A 20,926-nucleotide genomic window follows, 5' to 3' on the forward strand; every position below is an offset into this window, starting at 1 on the left:
ATGTACGTTATTTCTGATATTTAGAAGATATTTGCAAGCAACTCGTTTCATCCTTGATACATATACTGGAACTTCTAAATCTTGTTAGGCTAAGCTACAAACTCTTTATGTTCCATTCCTTCGCTGATGATGAAATGTTAAGTGGTCGGTATTGGCTTCTGCATCAGGCATCGATGAAATGGATGTCAAAGGTGCTTGGATGGATCATCTGCCACACATTCAGGAAGCTTATTCCTCCAAGCACTCCTTCAATAGCACCAACCAATTTTTCAGCAATCAGGCCATACCGAGTTGTGCACCTGTACCAGTATGTGTATGTAGAAAGTAGAAACTGTACCTTTCTGGAGATCAAGTTAAGAGCATGAGCATATCTCACATCCATGCTGCGCCCTAGCAGCTTCGTCTCTCAGGATGGAATATATGTCAGATATTGCATCAAGGCCAGACTGCTGGCGGTCATCTGAGTATAACGAGTACTTGGACATATGCATGAGTCGCAGTGCTTCATCGACATCACTCTGAGCCACAGTTTCTGAAAACCTAAGTCTTGCCAAGGCCTGAAATAGGCAAGCAGCATCATGTTTAAAGAGATATTTTCATATGGTATTGTGAAGGGAAAACAGTCAAGTTACTTACAATAGAAATACGGAGTACGCTCAAAAGTGTCCTGATAGTTGTGTAGGAGATTGGTGCATTTGACTTTGCCTCCTCTTGGCGGATGCTGGAATATGCAGTTGCAATGTATTCCTCGAGCTCTCTAGGAACAGAAGGAATGCTCTGTGAATGAACAGATAAAAATTGTAGACTAGCAAGTATTAGATAATGCAAAGATACTACACAATGATTTTATCTGTATTTCAGGTTTTATAGTTTCTGGAACTTCCAACTAAAATATGAGCAATTCAACTATGAAATTGAAATTAAGTGAACATTTGCACTGCCACTCAAGGACTAGTGTCCTTGCCTGAGTACAGATGGCTCAAGTGGTGTGAACCCCAGCGCTGGTGATTCTAGATTTTGATGCACATGAACAACGTGTCTTGCCATTTCAAGATCAGTTTCTATGTCTGCACGATCCAGGATCAACCAGAGATCGAAACGAGACAGAAGTGCTGGAGGTAGATTTATATTTTCTGCTGGAGTCCTCCTCATATCGTACCTGCCCCTGAATGGTTAAAGGCAATTGACATTGTCAACTGATGAGATTTTCTTTTTATCCCTTAGAAAAAAAATAATATATTCATATCAAAACTTACCAGGCTGGATTTGCAGCAGCCAGAATTGCGGTTCTCGCATTAAGAGAGGGGGTGATTGCAGCCTTGGCAATGCTAAACTTTCAACTTCTTCAGGCGACTAAAATCAATATAGACAGCAAATGTGAACTATGAAGCAATGTCCATTAAGAAAAGATGAACCCTGAAGCAATAGGATGCTCCTAAAAGATTAGACAGTTCCTCCTGTAGTCTCTTTCAACTATAATTCCATCATATTTTCTGCCAATTTGAACTCAAGGTGACAATGATAAAGCCCATATATATGGATACTCCTCACTTTGAGTAGTCAGCCGCCTCTTAAATTAATCCACAGCCATTTATTCAAAATGAGATGGCATGCACAGCTATCCTGCAGGGCCTTAAACATCCTCTCAGTTCAACAAAATCCGGTTCCACCAGGCAAAGTCACATCATAAATTGTAAGGAATGGCGGCCAGTTAGATTTCTTCCCTTGTATGTATCAATGATGAAACCACTTGCTTGCAAGTGTCTTCTGAATATCAGAAATAACATACATGATGGTACACGAAACCACCCCAGCTAGTTACATTGGAATATAATCTTATAAAAATATGGGCTATTCGTTGTTCTGAATGATGTGATTAACATTAGTCTTTTTTATCTTACTACTATATGCCACACTTTTGATCCACGCTCAACTCGTTGAATACACTCAACAAAACACCCAAGGGAGAACGTCTCTGTAGTACAAACTGAAATCCCAACAGCGGATCAGTGGATGAGGTTAGACTGATCTTTGAGGGGTACCAATTTCCCCTTTTCTGGTTTGTTTCAAATTTCAACATAACAACTGAGGATACAAGGCCAGACAAAAGTACAATAGCATTTTTTTTCTTTAGACTACATACAAGTCATGGTATCCTAGATTTTCCCACCGAAGACGGGAACTATCTTCTAGAGAACTTTGACAAGAGGTAGACAACGAAGAAGCAAAACAGTGCAAAGAGGACAACATGGAGAACATGGTTTGAGCCCTGCTGGATGATGCTCTTGTTCAACCTCCGCATGTTGTTCTTCACTCCAGCCTGAGCTTTTGCAAGGGTCATTTGCTGTACATGCACAAGCAATAACCAAAGTCAGCATAACTCCGATATAGATTGTCAAAGAGCATAGCAAAGATTAACTGTTTCTGAAGGTAATAATATTGCTGTTGTATTACTCAAAGATGACATAGGCTTTACGAATATAGGATGCAACACATAAATCCAGAAATTAACAGTCTGCCAGTGTTTGTCTAAGGGGACTTCAAGGCCATACAAAGTACCTGACCTGTACAGCATATTAAATTCAGAAAAGTCTGAAACAAATACTTAGTCCTTTGACATGTAGACAAAAATTTAGAATACAAAGAGTGAAAAAAGTTCTGGCAAGTACCAGTTCATGAAGAAAATCATTCTGGAACCTGGCTTCAGAATTTATCTCCTGGGCCACCTAGAGAAACAGTTGATCAAACACCAAAAGTCAAACTTACCTTCCAAAAAAGAACAAATTCTTTGACTAGTAGCTAACTACAAATAGTATAAAGATCAGCTTGTATGTAACTGTAGCAAGAATGAACAATCATTATCTTAAGGCATTTTTGTTAACTTGTTCAAACATTTGATATAGATCCTATAAGCAATACATTTGAAATATTAATAAGGTTGGTTCTACAAGAATGCAAATAACTGGTCTTCAACAAATCCAACATGTGAGAGAGCTTGCAACAGCAAGGCCTCAAACAGTACGAAGCCACTGGCACAATAAGGTTTAATGAAATCATTGAGACTTCATTGTAGTAGTGTCGGTGTTTCGAGTTACCACCGACGAGTAAATTTCTAATATTGCGCGTCTAGCTCGGATGGTGTGCTAAGAGGACACGAGGTTTATACTGGTTCGGGCAGAATGTCCCTACGTCCAGTTCGTTGCTGCTGCTCGTGTTACTAGCACTAAAAGTTCGTAGTAGGGGTTACAAACGGGCGAGAGAGGGACAGGTCCTAAGTCTCTGGTGGAAAGAGTGAACGAGTGCCGAGAGCTCGGTCGCTGCTCAGCCGTGTGTTCGGGGTTCGATGGGTTTGTTCGGATCTGGCTTGAATCGACCCAATGGGTTCGTGATAGTTCGATCATTCGATCCCCCTAATGGGGCGCCTTGCTTTCCCTTTTATAGGCCAAGAGAAAGCACGGGTTACAACAGAGGAAAGGAGAAGAACGAGAGGGAGAAGAAGTCCTTTAGGATCGTCGTGTCCTTCTTATCCTTTATACGGGTCCCACCGACCCTGTAGATGTCAACAGGGATGGCTCCATGTCGCGGCCCTATCCGCCACTGGCGCCATGCGCAGGCTTCGTCTACCGGTCATGGCGCTCCACTCCGTCCTGGCAGACGTCGTGGTGAACTGACGCGCCTGTCAGTGTTCATACGAGGGTTAGGCAGAACAGCACCGGTACGCCCAACGCTGTTCCTGATGTGAATCCTCGGGTATGGCCTGTCGTGGCCGCGGGTTACATCGGGACGTGCCGGTCGCTTCCCTGATGTCAGAGCTTTGACCCAGGCCCATACACTTGGACCTGGAGTGGCTGGCAGCGGCATGGGTCTCCGTCGGGCAAGGCGGAGCCCGCGGCCTCGGGGTCAGGCGAGACGGAGCCTTCCCCTAGAGGCCAGGCGAGGTGGAGCGCGAACCCAAGGGCTGGGCGAGGCGGAGCCCGCGGCCTTGGGGTCAGGCGAGACGGAGCCCTCCCCCAGAGGCTGGGCGAGACGGAGCGCAAACCCAAGGGTCGGGCGAGGCGGAGCCCGCGGCCTTGGGGTCGGGCGAGGCGAAGCCCTCCCCCAGAGGCCGGGCGAGGCGGAGCGCAAACCCAAGGGTCGGGCGAGGCGGAGCCCGCGGCCTCGGGGTCGGGGCCCTCCCTCAGAGGCCGGGCGAGGCGGAGCCCACGCGTCCGGGGGTCGGTTGGAGCTGTAGTCGCGCTCTTGACTGCTCGGATGAATCAATGTTGATGATCATTAGCTCCTCCTCTTCGGGTACCCTAGTATTGGTCCCCGACAAGTAGATTAAACAAAGTAGAAATCAACAAGGTCAGAAGCAATGGATAAACCAAGAGGACCCAGCATTTTTTATGTACCGATGAAAACTTACAACAATGCGGCACCAACTGAGCCATATGTATGTTGACTGACTGTTAACAAAAAGATTCAAACTTCAAAGTAGATCAAACAACCTTGACACACTAAATAATATATTGCCTTTGCAAATAGACCAGATGACATCAGTTATGGAAATTTTGCACACAATTTACTCTGATAAGACGCAATCTTTTTTCTTATTCCCATAAGAATTGAACTATCCCCTGTACAATTCCCTTCATATCCTTGTGTTGCAGACAGCCTAGATGTAGCAGTATATGGAACTGGTTTTAGAAGGCTTGCTAGCACCTCACATGAAACCAACATGACCGTCTCTTATTCTCACCTGACATTCTAATTCAAGTTCCATCCACTCACAGTTCATGCAGGTTTAAAGATGACGGAACCAGTTTAGCTGAACTGTGCACCACCACAAAGTGTTAAATCACAAATCGGATAACATTTAAAGCAGAATCGAGCAATTCAATTAGATTTGAAGACAATGGAACCAGCTTTAGCCGAACTAGCAAGCTGCACCACCACCAGGCACTAAATCGCGAATCGGGTTACATGTGAAATCAGAAACAAGCAACTATGAAATATATATTACATCATCCCATAAAAAATCTACAACGTGCGTACCAACCAATATGTTTTGTAGTTCAAAAATCACGGATAACCAAGGACCCTAGAATCAAGCAAAGCTATCACGCATCACGCAACAAATATGAAAAACCACGAAGGATCAAGGCAAAAGGGGAACCAAACCTTACCCCTTTGAGCAAGCGGACCCTGGAGTGCAGCCCGTTGATCTCCTCGTCGAGGTCCCCGTGCACCGGGTCGATCCGCAGCTGGATTTCGTCCGAGTTCGCCGCGTTCCTGCGACCCCGCAAGCAAGTAACCCAAATCCATCATGGGAACCGATACAATTTCAAGGGGGCAAATCGACGGGGCCAGATGAGGCGGAGGTGGTACGGTAGGGTTTACCTGGATCGGAGCGGCCCGGAGCCGTACATCGGGTGCGCCATCGCGCTAGGCGTGCGAGCGCGGACGGCGTACAGATCGCCGCTCGCGATTTGGGCCTGATCTGAACCCACGAGTGGTCGTGGCACGGCGGCGGGGATCAGCGGCGGTTGGGTGCCGACAGCCGGTGAGGATGGGTGAGGTACTGACGTCACGGGGGACGAAGACGAAACGTCGAAACGAGACGAGGAGACCGGTAGGACCGAGAGACCGGTAGAAACGAGACAGCTCCACTGAAAAGCAACGCTGAAAAATATTCGGCTGATAAGCTAGTCTGTCAAATTTAGAAAAACAGGGCAAAAGACCAAAAATTATTAGTACAGACCATAAAGATGGAAAAGCCGTGTCTCTGGCGCTGGGTCCCAGATGTCACTGTGTGTCCTCTTTTATTTTAATTGCTATTAATGGAAGCTGTTTGATCTATTTGGTACTCCAATCGCCGCTGCCAGCGTCCGGATGTCTAACAGATACGCGCATTCGGACGTCCGGGCCTATTACACGTCCACGGATTTTTGCTTCTCAGGATCTATTGGTGAGACCAACGTTTCAGTAGATTATGCGATTATGCTTATGTCAGTCCTACTCAGTATTCACCGTATGCATCGCTGGCTCTCTTCGAAACTAGGCTAGTCTGGTCTCCTCCCTCCTATCCCCAGCCACACATATACAGGACTCAGGCTCTATTGTCTCCTCAGACAGTTCCACCCGAAGGGAATACTTCTCTACGCACACAGAGTTCTCTACAAACGTCGCTATCAGGGCTAACACGAGAACAATACACGCATAGGTTTCTCCTCTAAGGTCCTTAGCATAAAGACATCGCCCCATATGAACGAGCTTAAAGAAATGCATGAATTAAAACAGGAAAGCTTAGTTTATTTCCACAGAGCAAGCTTACATACGGTTTTTCCTTTCGAGAAACCCCAAACACTTAGCATAAATCTTAGGAATTACCTTACAAGCGCAGGAAGATCACAGAGACTTTCTTTATTCTCTAATTTACAACGATGGAGTGGTTACTAAGTAAGTGGAGTATTAGTACTAAAGGTGGACGAACTCAGAGAACTTCTAAGATCGTAGTCTTCATGGTGTATGTGTGAGTGGAGAGATGGTGGAATGGTGGTGTGGAGGGGAGTCTTCAGTGGATGAGTTCGTGGTGATGGTGCTGGTGGTCTTCGGTCCGATGCCGTATGAATGCGCTCGGCGTCTCTCTTTATAGCGCGAAGGGAGCCTTCTAGATTGTCCTTCATGCTTATCTTCTGGAGTTACTTCATGCTTAAGTCTTCTGGTGTCTTCAATTATTCTCCTTTACTGTTGCCTGGATAGCTGGATAAAGCTGTGTGCTTCAATAGTTGTCCTGGCTATAGTAGAGTGACTATATATTCCTTTTGCGCTGTCCTCCGTCGCGCACGGTCTTATCCTTCTGGATATTCTTTGGTATGGTCTTCCACGTCCGAATGATTGATGTTGCAAATATCAAATCAATGATTTTGGCATGCAGTATCTTTTCCCGATCGAATTGTTGATAACACCTTATCAACATAGAGATTATATTTTTGTCTAGAATATATATATTGATATTGAACTGAATCTGTATTGACTCTTCTTATTACTCAATATTTTCTTTGTTGTCCAGTTCTTCAGGTTACCATATTTCATACCCGGACAACAATTCATGATATATTTTTTGTAATTGGCATTCTTTGCCATAACTAGGCTTTATTAGTCTTCCAACTTCTCTTTGTATTATACTATATCTTCCATAGTATTCTCGTAAGAATACTTTTATTATTTTATTTTGGTACATCATATAATATTCAGGGGCAAATTTAGTATTTCTTTCTAATTCTTTTGCTTCACTGAAAATTCTCTAATTATCATGATTCGTGTCTTTTACGAATAGCTCTTCATAATTTTGCCATGAGTCTGAAGTCCATGTAGGCCCCGTTCGGCTTACTCCATATTCGACTTGTTCGGCTTTTTTTTTCAGCCGAAACAGTATTTTTCTCTCACAACAATTCAGCCAGAGCAGTATTTTTCGGTCAGTTTTAGCTAAAATTCTGCCAGCCGAACAGGGCCGTAGTAGGAAATTTGTATGATCCCTTTATGATATATATATATATATATATATATATATATATATATATATATATATATATATATATATATATATATATCATGGCATGCTGGTCTTATTGGTTGTGTAAATTTTGGTGGATTAAAACAAAACTTAATTGTGTATCTCTCTTGAATACATGCTAATTTCTTACAAGCTTTTTTGATAGCTATTTCAAGGTCTGATTGGAAAATCTCTTCAAGTGTACTATATATATCATGGACTAACCCATGATCAATAATAGTTTGTAGAGAGATATCATCTTCAATATTTCTTTGTATGCTTCTGAAATATTTTAAATTTATATCGGCCCTCGGTATTAAGAATCTTTGATGAGGCTTAACAATTAATTTATCATCGAGATGAAGTAAAGGAAAAATATTTGCATTCACAATTATTCCTAGAGGCTTTTCTTTTCCTTGATATAATTTCATAAAATAGTTTTGTATATCATGAAAGGTTTTATATTGTCTTTCAGTATATTTTTTCCAAATTAGATCTGTAATATCATGAGTAAAGTATGACAAAATTTGTTCAGTCTTAAAACTTAATCTAGGAATGAGGAACTCTTATGGAATATTGTTTAAATATTTGTTTCTTTTTTCCTCTAGAATTACTTCTTCTTCTTATTACACTTTATTTTTCTCATATATTATTTTAGCTTCTGACTCATTTTTCATATCATTCTGTTGTTTTAGACATGACATACATGCTTGTCTTAAACATAACCTACATATTGCTCTTTTTGCTGGATCTTGATAATATATGCAAAATACACATTTTATATTAGAATCACCTTTTTTATGATCCTATTTGTGTTCATAGTTTATTTGATCCATCATTTCTATCTTTATTTCTGTTAACTCATCAATTAAGTCTAACTCTTCTTCACATATGTCTCTATAATTGAGTATATCGATTCATCGTTCATTATATCATCATCATAGACTAAAATATTTTTATTCACACTATCTATTATTAGAACCTTTTCTTGTTCTTCTTGCTTACTGGAATACCTTTTTATTATCTTTATTAGGACATGTTTTTCTTAAGTGATCTGGCAAGTTGCAAATAAAGCATCTACATGTACTATCATAATTTTTTTTCTAGGATTATATCTTCTTACATTTCTCTTATGGAGGAATGGAGCTCTATTGTCTGATCTTCTTAGAAAATAATGTCTCTTTGTCCTTACATTTCCTTTCTTATAATTCTTAGGATATTTCTTGTTTCTAGATCTCTCTTCTCCATATGTTAATGGTATTTAAACTATTTTATTACAAAAATTATAATCTGTTTGTTTCTTTGATCTTTGGGCTTGTATGTTCGTACATATTTTTCTTAACTGTTTGAAAACGAATGTTATAGCCTGAGAGATATTATATTCTTTACCATTACTTTCTTTTTTATATTCTTCGAATATCATAGAACCTAAAGGATCTGGCAATTTATTAAAATATCTTTCAACTATACCTTGGTTATAGTCTTACTTGGCAGTCGTAGCATCATACAAGTAGTGTTGAGAAAATTTTTTATTCCTTTCCAGCTTGTTAGTGACAATTTTTCTATTTTTTAATCTTTTATTCTGTAAAACAGTAAATCCTAATTCAGGATCTTCACATATTACATTGCTTGATATAATATTTGCAAAATTATATGGGTTACTACCAGCCATTTTTAATTGGGCATAATGATTAGGGAAAGCTTTTACCCATTATTCCCATAAAACTTTGACTAATTCTCGTTAAAATGTTTCTAAATATGTAATCATATCTTCTACTCTATTTCCAATATTATACTGATTTTGTATATACTTTTGGAATATCAATCTTTTCCATATGCAAATTATATTTGACCAATCTATAGGATCATGTGCTGCTAAATTTAATATAGCACCATCACTTCTATAATTCTGGAATTGAACTGTCTTTTCAAATTCTCTTCTTTTTAACCCATATGCTTATATTGTCCAGGTATATATTTTATATGCAGGTTGTTCTTTTTCTGGTGGCCAAGTTTATGGTTTTCTAGTTGGTCTCTCTTTTTCTCCTTCTATCTTTATTTTCGGACCTCTTCTTTTTTTTGATGAACTTAGATCTATTTCCATTGCTTCTATAGCATTATTTTTATGCAACTCTTTATTTTCGAAGGAGTTTATGAGAGTTACTGAGTTACTGCATATCTCAATTGTATCTTCATCCTCTTCTTCATAGCTTTCTAGTAAAAACTTATTATTAATTTTTCATTGCTCTTCTTCGCTTATATCATTATCTTCTCTGTCTTTTATCTTATCTTTGCTATATTCTAATTTTTTTGGGCTTCCCTTACCCTATTTTCTATTTGTTTTGACACAAATTCATTTTTCTTTATTAGAATATTAAATTTCTTATTATTTAACTCTCTATCTTTCTTGATGTTATTAAGTCTATATAACTCTCGTCTAAAGTAAAGTTTATTTTCTCTTATAGCAGTCCATTGGCATATCATAGAGGTTTTATATCCATCATGAATTTTGCTTAACTTTTGCTCATAATGTTTTATTTCATTATCTATATCTAATTTTCCATAAATTCACATATGTTATGTCTTCTATTTTCTTCTAATTTTGCCTCTAAACTAGATGCTTCTAAATCATCTAAACTTTGTTCTTTATAATCTACAAACCTAATACTAGTCATCCCTCTATTATTTTCAGAGCTTATGTAATCTTTAGGTTGTTTTAAAAGTTTTGGTTCTATTAACGAGCTTATATTCTATTCTTCTCCTGCTCTTTCTTCAGAACTTATTTTCAGAGAACTCATAAATTTTATTTCTTTAGATTGCATACTTTCTATAACATTGTTCACATTTACCTTATATTTGGTTCCACTTCTATTGGTTAACCTTCCTATAAATTCTACGCTTACTAATAGATTTGTTTCTTTAAAGTCTGAAGCCTTTGGTCTGAAATCCAAAAACCATCTTATCTATAAATTCTTTTACTCGCATTATTAAATCTAGAGCTATATATGTTATTAACATATTTTCAATCATATTGTAACACCCCGGTGTTACGACCTTATTTAGCATCGTGATTTAGGCCTAAGAAAAATTAACGAGACGATTTTTCGGGTTTTAAAAATTAAAAGTCCAGCTTTTCGCGTCAACAGTAAAAATCTGAAAGTATATTTTAAAGCGTTGTTTGTGGCGAATTATTTTGCGTAAAATAATCGCATAACGCTTTGACATTTTGTTTCATGGCTTGGTACGAGTATGAGCTCCCATGTCCGATGTTTTTAGGTCAGCGGCAGTCGCACCGAGCATTTAGACCGCAACATGTCCTTGTTCTTTCCTGTTTTTTTTCTCACGCGCCTGCTTTTCTATGACTCCTGTTGTCCCTTTGCCTATCTTGCGCGGTCTTGTCGTGCGTCCCTTTCTACTCGACCTATTTACTTCGCCCTGTCACGGCATCGTCGCGTTGCCGGTCATGTCACTGTGGCAGTTGACCGCACGCAGCGTGTAGGAACACATTTTTGGAGCTGTCTACGCCGACCGATGCGCCCTGCCCTCGTGCGCCTATCTGCCTCCGGCTCCAAATTCTTTTCCGAGCCGAGCACCAACCTTGGCTGCGTCCGCCGTCGTCGTTTCCCCAGCGCTGCTCCTTTATTTTTCTTCTCTACTGCCGAGTGGGCATCACAGCTCCGCCTACTTTCCCCGCTGCGCTGCCCAGCTACCGCCCGTGCTCGCACCACCGGTACCAACCCTCCCTCGAACGTGCGAGCCCCGCGGTCCCACGTGGCACCAGCTGCTCCACGCGCCAGGTGCGGCCGCGTCCCCGCTGCTTGTGCCAGCAGCACCATCTCTCTCGATCGCCCCTTGGTCCCGCGCTGCCCCGCCGTTCAAGCTCCGCAGCACCTTGCCTCCACCCGCGCCTTTCTTCCTTGCGTGCGTGTACCGTCGCTGCGCCGTCGCCACACCTGGAGCGCTGCACCGCGCGCGAGTGTCGTCACTCCGTTTCCGCGGTGCACCACGGGCGCCGAGCTGCCGTGCCACGTCCGACCGCCCGCACCCGAGCCGCCTCACCAGCCTGCTGCACCTCCCGAGCCGCGTCTCCATCGTCGGCCACTGCCACGAAGGCACACCCATGCCCGCGCCCCGGTTCCACACTAGGCCAGCTGCTCCACAGCGCCGTGCCGTAGCGCTCGGCCGCACCGTGTCCCGTCGTTGCCTCGCGCCGTCGTCTCCCACCGGCGGGTGTGTTGATGGCCGGGTTTTGGTCGACCGTGCCCGATGACCGGACCTCCTCTGCCCTTCTACCGAGGCGCAGTCGCCACGCCACTGCCTCCTCGCGCCGAGCTCCGCATCTCCACGCCGTCGGGTCCACCCGCGTCGTTCCGTCGTCGTCGTGGCTGCGCACCTCCCCGCGTCGCTCTAGCTCCGCTGTCACGACCCGCACGGCGTCGCCATCATCGAGCGTGACTACGACAACTTCCCTGCGATGCTCTGTTTTGAGGTAGAAAAGGACTTGAACGCAAATACGATGCTTTACCCTGTTCATTTTGCAAAATGTGCTTGACTCATACATTTGCAAGTAAAGGCTTAGTTCATTTAGAGAAAGCACAGGGGCCTAATCGCGAAATGCCACCGCTGTCTGGCCTTGGTTGCCTGGGCCGCTGCCAGCTTGGCTGGGCCGCCCGTGCTGCTTCTGCCTGGGCCGCTGCCTGCCGGTTGGGCCGCGCTCGGCCGCGCGTGGGCCAGCTTGGGTGGGCCGCCCGCGCTGTTGCCCTGTCTTATGGGGCCACCGCCTCGCTGGGCCGGCCTGCTCATCGCGCCGCGCATGGGCCATTGGCCTGCCTGCCGCTGACTGCTGCGCGCCGAGTTGGGCTACTGCTTCCCCGCCTGGGCCGCTAGTACGCTGCTGGGCCACCTACATCGCTGCCACACCGCTGGGCCGGCTGGTGCTACCGTCTGGGCTGCTTGCTCGCGGACCAGGCCGAGCTGGTCCGTTTACTGACTGACGGCCTTCTTTAGTTGTAGAGTATTTGATAATTTAGCTTATAAAGTAAGCTTGTAAAATTCAAAGAAAATCATAGAAAAATCATAAAAATGCCAAACCAGTTTTGTTAGTCTCCTAAAATCACGATCTACCTGTTAGTATAGTTTGTTCACATGGTTGGATAATATTCTTGGGAGCGATATAATTATTCGAAGATACTTAATATTATAAGAAAATAAACTTGTAGGAACTTCCATGATAAATCGATAATAGTATTGGATCTAAAATCTTTACAGTAGGTTCCTAGCAATATTAGCTGCTCATCGCAATTTTTGTAGCTCTAGAGTAATTAGTTACTAGATAAATAATGATGTCCTATTACGAATAAAGAAACACCGTTGGTTTATATTACTAAACTAATTGTTGGGAAATAACGCCTTATCCGATGACGTGTATATGTAGTCTAAGTACGGACGTCGTTAGAATTAGCCCGTAACTCGAGAGGCGTACGCCGTACTTTACGAGTCACCATTGCAATCGATTAATTATGTATTTGCATTGCATCGCATGGCATGTCATATAGGTACGATGATGGATCAACAGATTGATCGAAGGATGATTGGGAATCCGAAGATGGTGTACTGGTATTCTCTCTAGGAGATGCTGCAATGGGCCTTCTATCCAGTTGATGGTGGATGATCTGAAGATGCAGACACTAACTTTTTAATATATCTTACCTAGGCAAGCCCCGGTGCATAACCCCTACTTTCTGCATTTAAAATTATATTTATGCATTAAGTTTTAAGGAGTTGAATGAAACCCACTTGCATATATATATCTTTATCCTATGAGTCTTACTAGTATGACAGAATCGTGTAGAATGATATGCTACAGGACTCCAGTAGAAGTCGAGTGATTGCCTGTCACTCGCGAGCTTTAGGAAATATGTTACTATATTATTATCACTTGGAAAATATAAATGGTGGAAATGATAAATGGTGACCGAGCAGGGATATGGTTTGGGTATTGGTGGGTGTTAGAGGTTGTGTCGCCGTGGATGCGGGGCATGGCTTGGTTACACTATTTTCCTGTCTGTGTCAATTAAGGACCGATCATTGCATAAGATTCTAGGCAAGTCACAGACTTATTATCCTGAGCACATACTTTTGTATGGGCGCTTGGAAGACTTGTTGCTCTCTTATCGCGGATCCGGCTCTTTCCAGACCGACTGTCAGGGTTTGTTTTTGGTGGAGGAGATCCTTGCACCGCACTAAGTCCGGGACTCAGGGGCGGGGGCTTGAAGTCCCAGTTTGGATGGGGACCTGGACACCCGGGATAGGAGAGTGATGGGTTGGTCCTGCTTGTGCCTGGGGTACAAGCGGGGCGTGTGTTTTTAGGGTACCCAGCTGGGGGCATTGATTCGCGAATCACCGGGCTATCCGGTACGGCTTGTCTACGGTTTAGCATCGTAGTAAGAACTGAAAGATGAAGATGGAAGATGGAAGGAGGAAATCTGATTGCTTACCACCTGCTTGAAAATAGTATAGGTGCTTACATAGAATGGTTAGTTAATGAACCAATGCGGCTACTAATAAAAATCGAATATAAGGACGCATGCTTAGTAATGCTTCCTGCAAAAATGTGGATTTTTAGGTTCTCTCCTAGGGTGTGCCCGACGGAATCGAGTAATTTAGTGTTCTCCCTCGAGTGCTTAGTGTCTAATGGAAGACAAGCACTCCTGTGAGGCATTAGATTAGGCGGTTCTGCCACACATATCACCTCTAAAAATCCTAATGTTGCTTTATTTATTGAATCGTATCTTTTATCTAATAAAGTTATTAAAACCTTGGTTCCTAATTTTTTCCTTGTCATTCCTTTAATTCCAATTATATACATTCCCTGATGTATATATTTATACCCTGAATATTTTAAAGCATTCTCAAATTGTTTACTAACAATTCTTAGCAGAACTGGTTCTATCAATACACTTAATTCTACTTCTCTAGATATTCTATATAATCAATTTTTATTTTCAAACCAACCCATTTGATATATTTGTTGAGGCCTTATTTTTCTTAAAGTATCTTTCTGATATCTTTCAAGATCTCTTTCTACGTCTATCGTTTCTTCTAAGGTTTCAATATCATCACATCCTCCCTTCAGTTTATCTATAAAACCTAGAGGTCTTATATCTCTATTTACTAGCTGGAGTGACTTGTCTCTTCTAGAGAGACTCTCAGATACTTCCATATTTCTGAGTTTAAAGATCTAGTAGGCTCAATTATTACTGCTGATGATAACACAATTTCTTTGTTATGCTCAACAATATTAATATTATCAATCTTCTTATATAGATAAGTTATATCTTTTTTAATATAATCACTATTCTGGCTAATTCTTTCTAGAGAAACTTTACTCTCTTCTAAAACCTGTAAAGATAATTCTAATTTATTATTGATAGCAGAATATTGCTCTTCAAGGTGCTTATGTTCCTTTTGCAGTCTGTCAAATTTTAGTTCTAGATCATCTTGCTTCTTTCTTCAAGATATGTAAAAGTTATGTATCAAATCAACTATTAAGTTTATCTGTCCGTGAGAGGTATGCCAAGTATGTTCTTCAGAGCTATTTAGTCTGCACCTTATATTTATATTCTCTTTAGTATTGACTGTCTTTCCTGTATTAACTTCTAAATTTAAATAATGTAACTTTTTAATCTTCAACGGATTATAGTAAATCCCTCAAATTCAAAATCTAATAACCAGGCTCTGATACTACTGTTACATGGAGATATTACAGCAAACACTGAGAAACTAACTCGGATTCAGAATTCAAATTTAAAATCCACGAGTTACTATTCATAGCACTATTCAAATTCGTGACACTATTCAAAATACTCGTAACTATTTAAATTTGGAATATGAACAGTGCACGAGCACTCACCCAGAAGTGGCTCAGGCACCCAAACTTTTTACTATTTAAGGCACTATTCAAGGCACTAGCTTTTGAATTTATAGTGGGTGGATAGTGGATGCAGAATGCGTGTGTGATTAGTATGTGCATGATTAGTGAATATGCGTATGCGGATTATGCTTTTTAGGATCTTTTGTATGCTGGCGAGACCAACGTTTTAGCTGATCGTGCGACTATGCTTGTGTTAGTCCTACTCGGTACTCACCGTATGCATCACTGGCTCGCTTCGGAACCAGGCTAGCCCGGTCTCCTCTCTCGCTATCCCGAGCCACGCACACACAAGACTCAGGCTCTATCGTTTTCTTAGACAGTTCTACCCGAAGGAAATACTTCTCTGCGCACATAGGATTCTCTACAAACGCCGCTACCAGGGCTAACACGAAAACAACACACACAGATATTTCTCCTCTAGGGTCCCTAGCATAGAGACATCACCCTATATGAACGAGCTTAAAGGAAGGCAGAGATTAAAATAGAAAAGCTTAGTTCATTTCCACAGAGCAAACTTACATACGGCTTTCTCTTTCAAAAAACCCCAAGCACTTAGCACAAACCTTATAGATTACCTTACAAGCGCAGGAAGATCACGGTGACTTCCTTTAATCTAATTTACAGATAGTGGTGGAGTAATACAATAGTAGTGGAGTATTACTATTCGTGATGGATGATTCTCATAGTTCTTATGAGGTCATGCTATTCATGGTATATGTGAAAAAGTGGAGTGGTGGAGTGAAGTGGAGTCTTCAGTGGATGAGTCCTTGGTAATGGTGTTGGTTACAAAATAACTTATTATGTAGCCACTTTGAGTTACGATAATTACTATGTTAATTTATGAGATTATAGTAACTCCTTACTAAGTGGTTTACTATAACGTTATGGTAAATATTCCCATGTGTTATAGTAACCCAACTATCATAAATATGTATTGACATTATCGTAAATTAGTATATAAAATTATCGTAAATAGAGGTGGCTACATAATAACTTATTTTGTAACTGGCTACTGAATATACTCTCCACACACACACACACACACACACACACACATATATATATATATATATATGAAAGAAATCTACAAGCGCACAGATAATATACCATTATAGTATTTCACCCGAGAGTATTACATGTATCATTATTTATATTTTTACCACAGGGAAGATCTAACATGAACATGTATTGATAATTTATATTATTGATGGAGAAATAAACCATAACCAATGTTCTACTCATAATAAGGGTAAGTCATAGGATAAGATATATGATAAGTATTGATTAAAAATAATGATAAATCACTCAGAGTACTTCTTTCTATGGCATTAGCATGATCAAGTAGAATATTAGAGAAATAATTCCTAAGTCATTTTTAATTACAAGTCAAAGCATATATTAATTAGTGCAATTATACCTAGTAATCATTGTTAAGATCGTTGTCATATCTGCACATAAGGGATATTACTAAGGAAGATTAAGAACAAATCTTGTTCTTCTTTCGTAACCAGGCCCTACGTGCACCTATATTCGGGGAGTGAGCTACAAAGGACTCAACGGGAGTGTCACATCCACGAACTACCACAATACCCAGAATATAGGATGTATTCACAGGTAAATAACGTATAAGCACCACGCTTATACAATGTCAACCACCCACCCATAGATCCTTAGAGTGAGCGCTATACGAACTTATGCATGAACATGATGATAATTCAGTTATAATCAAAGTAGACCATGAACATTATAACGAAGAACATGAATAATAATATTGTCGTAACAATTGTAGCTAGCATATAAAAGTAATGGAGATACAAAAGAGAGAGGGTACAAAGATTATACCAAATCACGCTCTTGACACAATCGGGAATCCAAACAAAGCCTGCTTGCCCCCTCTAGACCTAGCCTAACTAGCTATGCCCTAAAATATGATGGGGCTCTGAGGATGATTAGGGTTTTTGTCTTCTCAAATGACTTGATGATTGAGGTTATGTCTGAGGGGTGGCAGGGGCTGGTATATATAGGCTGGAGCGTCCAACGTGAGCCCTTGGATCAAACCGACTTAAAGGACGGCATAGATGCAATCTAGGAGACGGTGGAGAACCGATATTGCAACGTGGAGGCTGACAGTGGGCCCTAGGGGCCGGCCGGCCGGCCCCACCTGGCAGTCTCTGCCTCTCTACCTCGGCGCGGAGTCCTCTCGAGTATTATAGAGTCTTCTGGTGTCCGTTTTGCTGCGGATAAACGCGATTAAATCTGACATATAGGTCCACCTTGATGATTTCCTAAATAAACCCTGCAGAAAATACAGATTCACTAAAACTCGTGGAATTTGTTAGTTTAAACTCCTAGACCTTCGTATGTGATTATATTTATGCTCTTATGCATGTTATATTGACGGTTTATAATAGTTATTAACTACCGTCAACAATTGTCAAACTACCTCTCCGTGCTTTTGCGCGCCACATTGTTTGCTTCATAAGTTCGTACCCAAGACTCTGAAGATCAAGGAAAAGCCAGTAACCGTAGGGCTTCCTCAAACCATGCCCCAGAATAGATAAGGTCTAAACATATGTACACCCTTATTGATGATTACATATTGTATCACCATTTTCCCCAATTTCCGTGTCTGCGATTATTCACTGAATACATCTGTATGAACCAAAGCAATCTGTCTTGCTCCCCTGTTTTTGTGCCCAACAAACCACACCCCCTACAATCCCTCACTTTCCAATATGTACCCCAATTCTAGGTAACCAATACTCAAAAGTGAATGTAAGACAGAAAGAAACTCATCAGCCCTGTAATTCACAATTATATATCCATTACTAAACTTATTAAATTGAATGTACTTATACAACCTTTACCTCCTGCTGCTACACAGGTACAGCAGGCTGCATCGTTACAGATTTCTTATACGCAGGCCTTCTAACCGCTTTAAATATTAATTTGGTCTCCATATGGTACTTTCTTCCTGCCTAGCCTACCACTGTATTTGTCCCAAAGAAAGAAGACGCAGTTCGCCTATTTCTTCCCAATCGTTTATCAATTCATTATCTTCCTTCCTATAGCAGGTGACGATAGCCAACAAGATGCCTGCTCCAGCGTTTTCGACATGCATGGTCACATTTTCTACGTTAAAGGGACACGTCGTTTCCTTACCAGGCTAAAAAAATTGGCAGCCTGTTAAAAATACATTGTAATCACTATGCCTGTGTAATATCACTATGTATTTGTTTATTTAACTGTCACTCCGAACTGCATACGTATCTTCGGATCTGAACTATGTACTAGGATCAATCTGGTATGCTTGTGTTTTTTTTAATATATACCCAGGACACCTTGTGTTCAAAATCATTCCTGTGCCCACATATGCGCGCGATGGCGTGCGCCCTGCACTAGTATATATTAAATCCAAACTCTTAACTACTACGACTAAGGTTCCCTTTGACTAACAGGAGAAACATAGGAAAAACGTAGGAAAGAAATCATTGTGGTCATTTAGAATAGAGGAATATTTCCTTTAGAATACTGTAGTGAGATGCCGATTTGACAGGAGGAAACATCACTTTGCAGTAGGCAGTGTAGTGATTTGCTTAAATCATTGGCCAACTTTTGCGCGGTGCAGTGTAGTTCAACTTGTCAGGTTGGTCATTTGTCTCGTACTTCCCCAAAAACATGAGCTCGAACCGGATGTTTTATTTCCTGCGTTTTTTGAGTGAACGAATCCTTTCCTCTGAAATTGGCACTGTGCTTTCCTCCGTTCCAAACACCATGTGACGTCAGCAAATCCATAGGAACTGATTCCTCCATTTTTCAAACGCTTCTCCCGTGAACCAAAGGGGGCCTAAGGGGGTGTTCGGTTCCGTGGACTAAATTTTAGTTCATGTCATATTGAACGTTCGGATGCTATTTAAGAGAACTAAATATGAGTTAATTATAAAACTAATTACATAGATGGAGACTAATTTACGAGACGAATTTATTAAGTCTAATTAATCCGTCATTAGCATATATTTACTGTAGCACAACATTGTCAAATCATAGACTAATTAGGCTTAAAAAATTCGTCTCGCAAATTAGCCACAATCTGTGCAATTAGTTATTTTTTTTTGTTTATATTTAATACTTCATGTATGTGTCCAAACATTCGATGGGACAGAGACTAAAATTTCTCTGTAGTAACCAAACACCCCCTAAATTGGATAAAGGAGAGTTCCCGCTCCTCATTATTACTGGCTATGCTACCGCACGGGGGAGGAGGTGACCTGTGGTGGTAGCGCAGAGGATCCTAGGGCTTCGGTAATAGGAGACAGCGACAACGACCTAATCTCGTCTCACACTGCTGTAGTCTACGAGTACGTATCTATAGTGCAATGGATTTTCACCGTGAGGGATAAACGCCACCTCAAACGAAATTACCTGACCACTTTCTAACACGATATTCTATATCTTACGTTGCCTCTAAAACATCAGAGGTGATAAAGTCCATTGGAAGGACTGTATCAGTCTCAATTTATATGCTCCCTTTTACACATGGTGTGCTCCTAAAATAAAAGAACATCAAGTCTTTTTGAGAGTGGCCTTATCATCGTCACCGTAGAATGTTTTCAAGTAATATTACTTCAATGAAAAAATGTAAAAGTAGTGGCAAATTTAGGACAGTGTGATTCTTAGAAGCGTGTTGACTTCTTAATACTTCTTTAGTTTCAAATTATAAATTATTTTCAGTTCTAGTCAAACTTCTAACTTTAATTAAGTATATAAGAACACACAAATATCAAACTAAATTCATTATACATCACAAAATAATTATTTGTTTGAAGTAGATAGTCATCAGTTGGTGCTACATATAATTAATATTTTCTATAGTACATAACATTAATATTTTCTCTAATAATAATATTAAAGAGCAAAAGATATTTTTATCCATCTTTTTTACTTCCCACAAAGCCATTATGTTTCTCTTTGTCTCCTGCAAGACTTTAGACTTATGACACGTGCTCAGACAAGTTAAAACCACGCACGTTAGTGTGTCCAATGACGGTACGGAGTCCAATTCTCATGTATATTGGAAAAGATAACATGAACATTATATAAAATCTCAGAGCTACGAGTTGTTTAGTCGTTTAGATGAGCATGCAACAAGGTCTATTTTCTTTTGTAACGTACGAATAATTTGCCTATTCCAAACAACGACGCTAAGACCCTAGCTATTTAAAATAACTACAAGTTACAATAGACTTTTAGGGCCTTGAGGTAGGCTTTATCAACTACTTTCTCCATCCCAAAATAAGTGTCGTTCTCGCTTCCTGAGAAGATTTTTAACTTTAACTAAATATATAAAAAAATATTAGATATCTATAGTGCATAAGTAGTATCATTAGACAAGTCGTTGAATCTATTCTCATAATAAACTTATTTGAAGATACAAATATTGCTAATATTTTTTATAAATC

At 40.8% G+C, this 20,926-nt stretch overlaps 2 protein-coding genes across 2 annotated transcripts; both read right to left on the reverse strand.

The window, feature by feature from the left end:
- Positions 1 to 353: 353 nt before the first annotated feature.
- LOC136549075 (DNA replication licensing factor MCM7-like) lies at positions 354 to 1,296 on the reverse strand. Its single transcript, XM_066540378.1, has 5 exons — positions 1,257 to 1,296; positions 1,160 to 1,165; positions 973 to 1,067; positions 655 to 777; positions 354 to 557 (listed from the first exon to the last, which is right to left on the reverse strand). The coding sequence occupies exons 1-5, from the start codon at positions 1,294 to 1,296 to the stop codon at positions 354 to 356; spliced, it is 468 nt and encodes a 155-aa protein (XP_066396475.1).
- Positions 1,297 to 2,014: 718 nt separating this feature from the next.
- Positions 2,015 to 5,633, reverse strand: LOC136550329 (bet1-like protein At4g14600). Its single transcript, XM_066541870.1, has 4 exons — positions 5,380 to 5,633; positions 5,166 to 5,271; positions 2,670 to 2,726; positions 2,015 to 2,344 (listed from the first exon to the last, which is right to left on the reverse strand). Exons 1-4 carry the CDS (start codon positions 5,418 to 5,420, stop codon positions 2,183 to 2,185), a joined length of 366 nt encoding a protein of 121 aa, XP_066397967.1. The 5' UTR covers positions 5,421 to 5,633; the 3' UTR covers positions 2,015 to 2,182.
- Between the last annotated feature and the right edge of the window lie 15,293 nt (positions 5,634 to 20,926).

This window comes from Miscanthus floridulus, chromosome 4 (genome assembly GCF_019320115.1).
Source record: "Miscanthus floridulus cultivar M001 chromosome 4, ASM1932011v1, whole genome shotgun sequence".
Classification (NCBI taxonomy): domain Eukaryota; kingdom Viridiplantae; phylum Streptophyta; class Magnoliopsida; order Poales; family Poaceae; genus Miscanthus; species Miscanthus floridulus.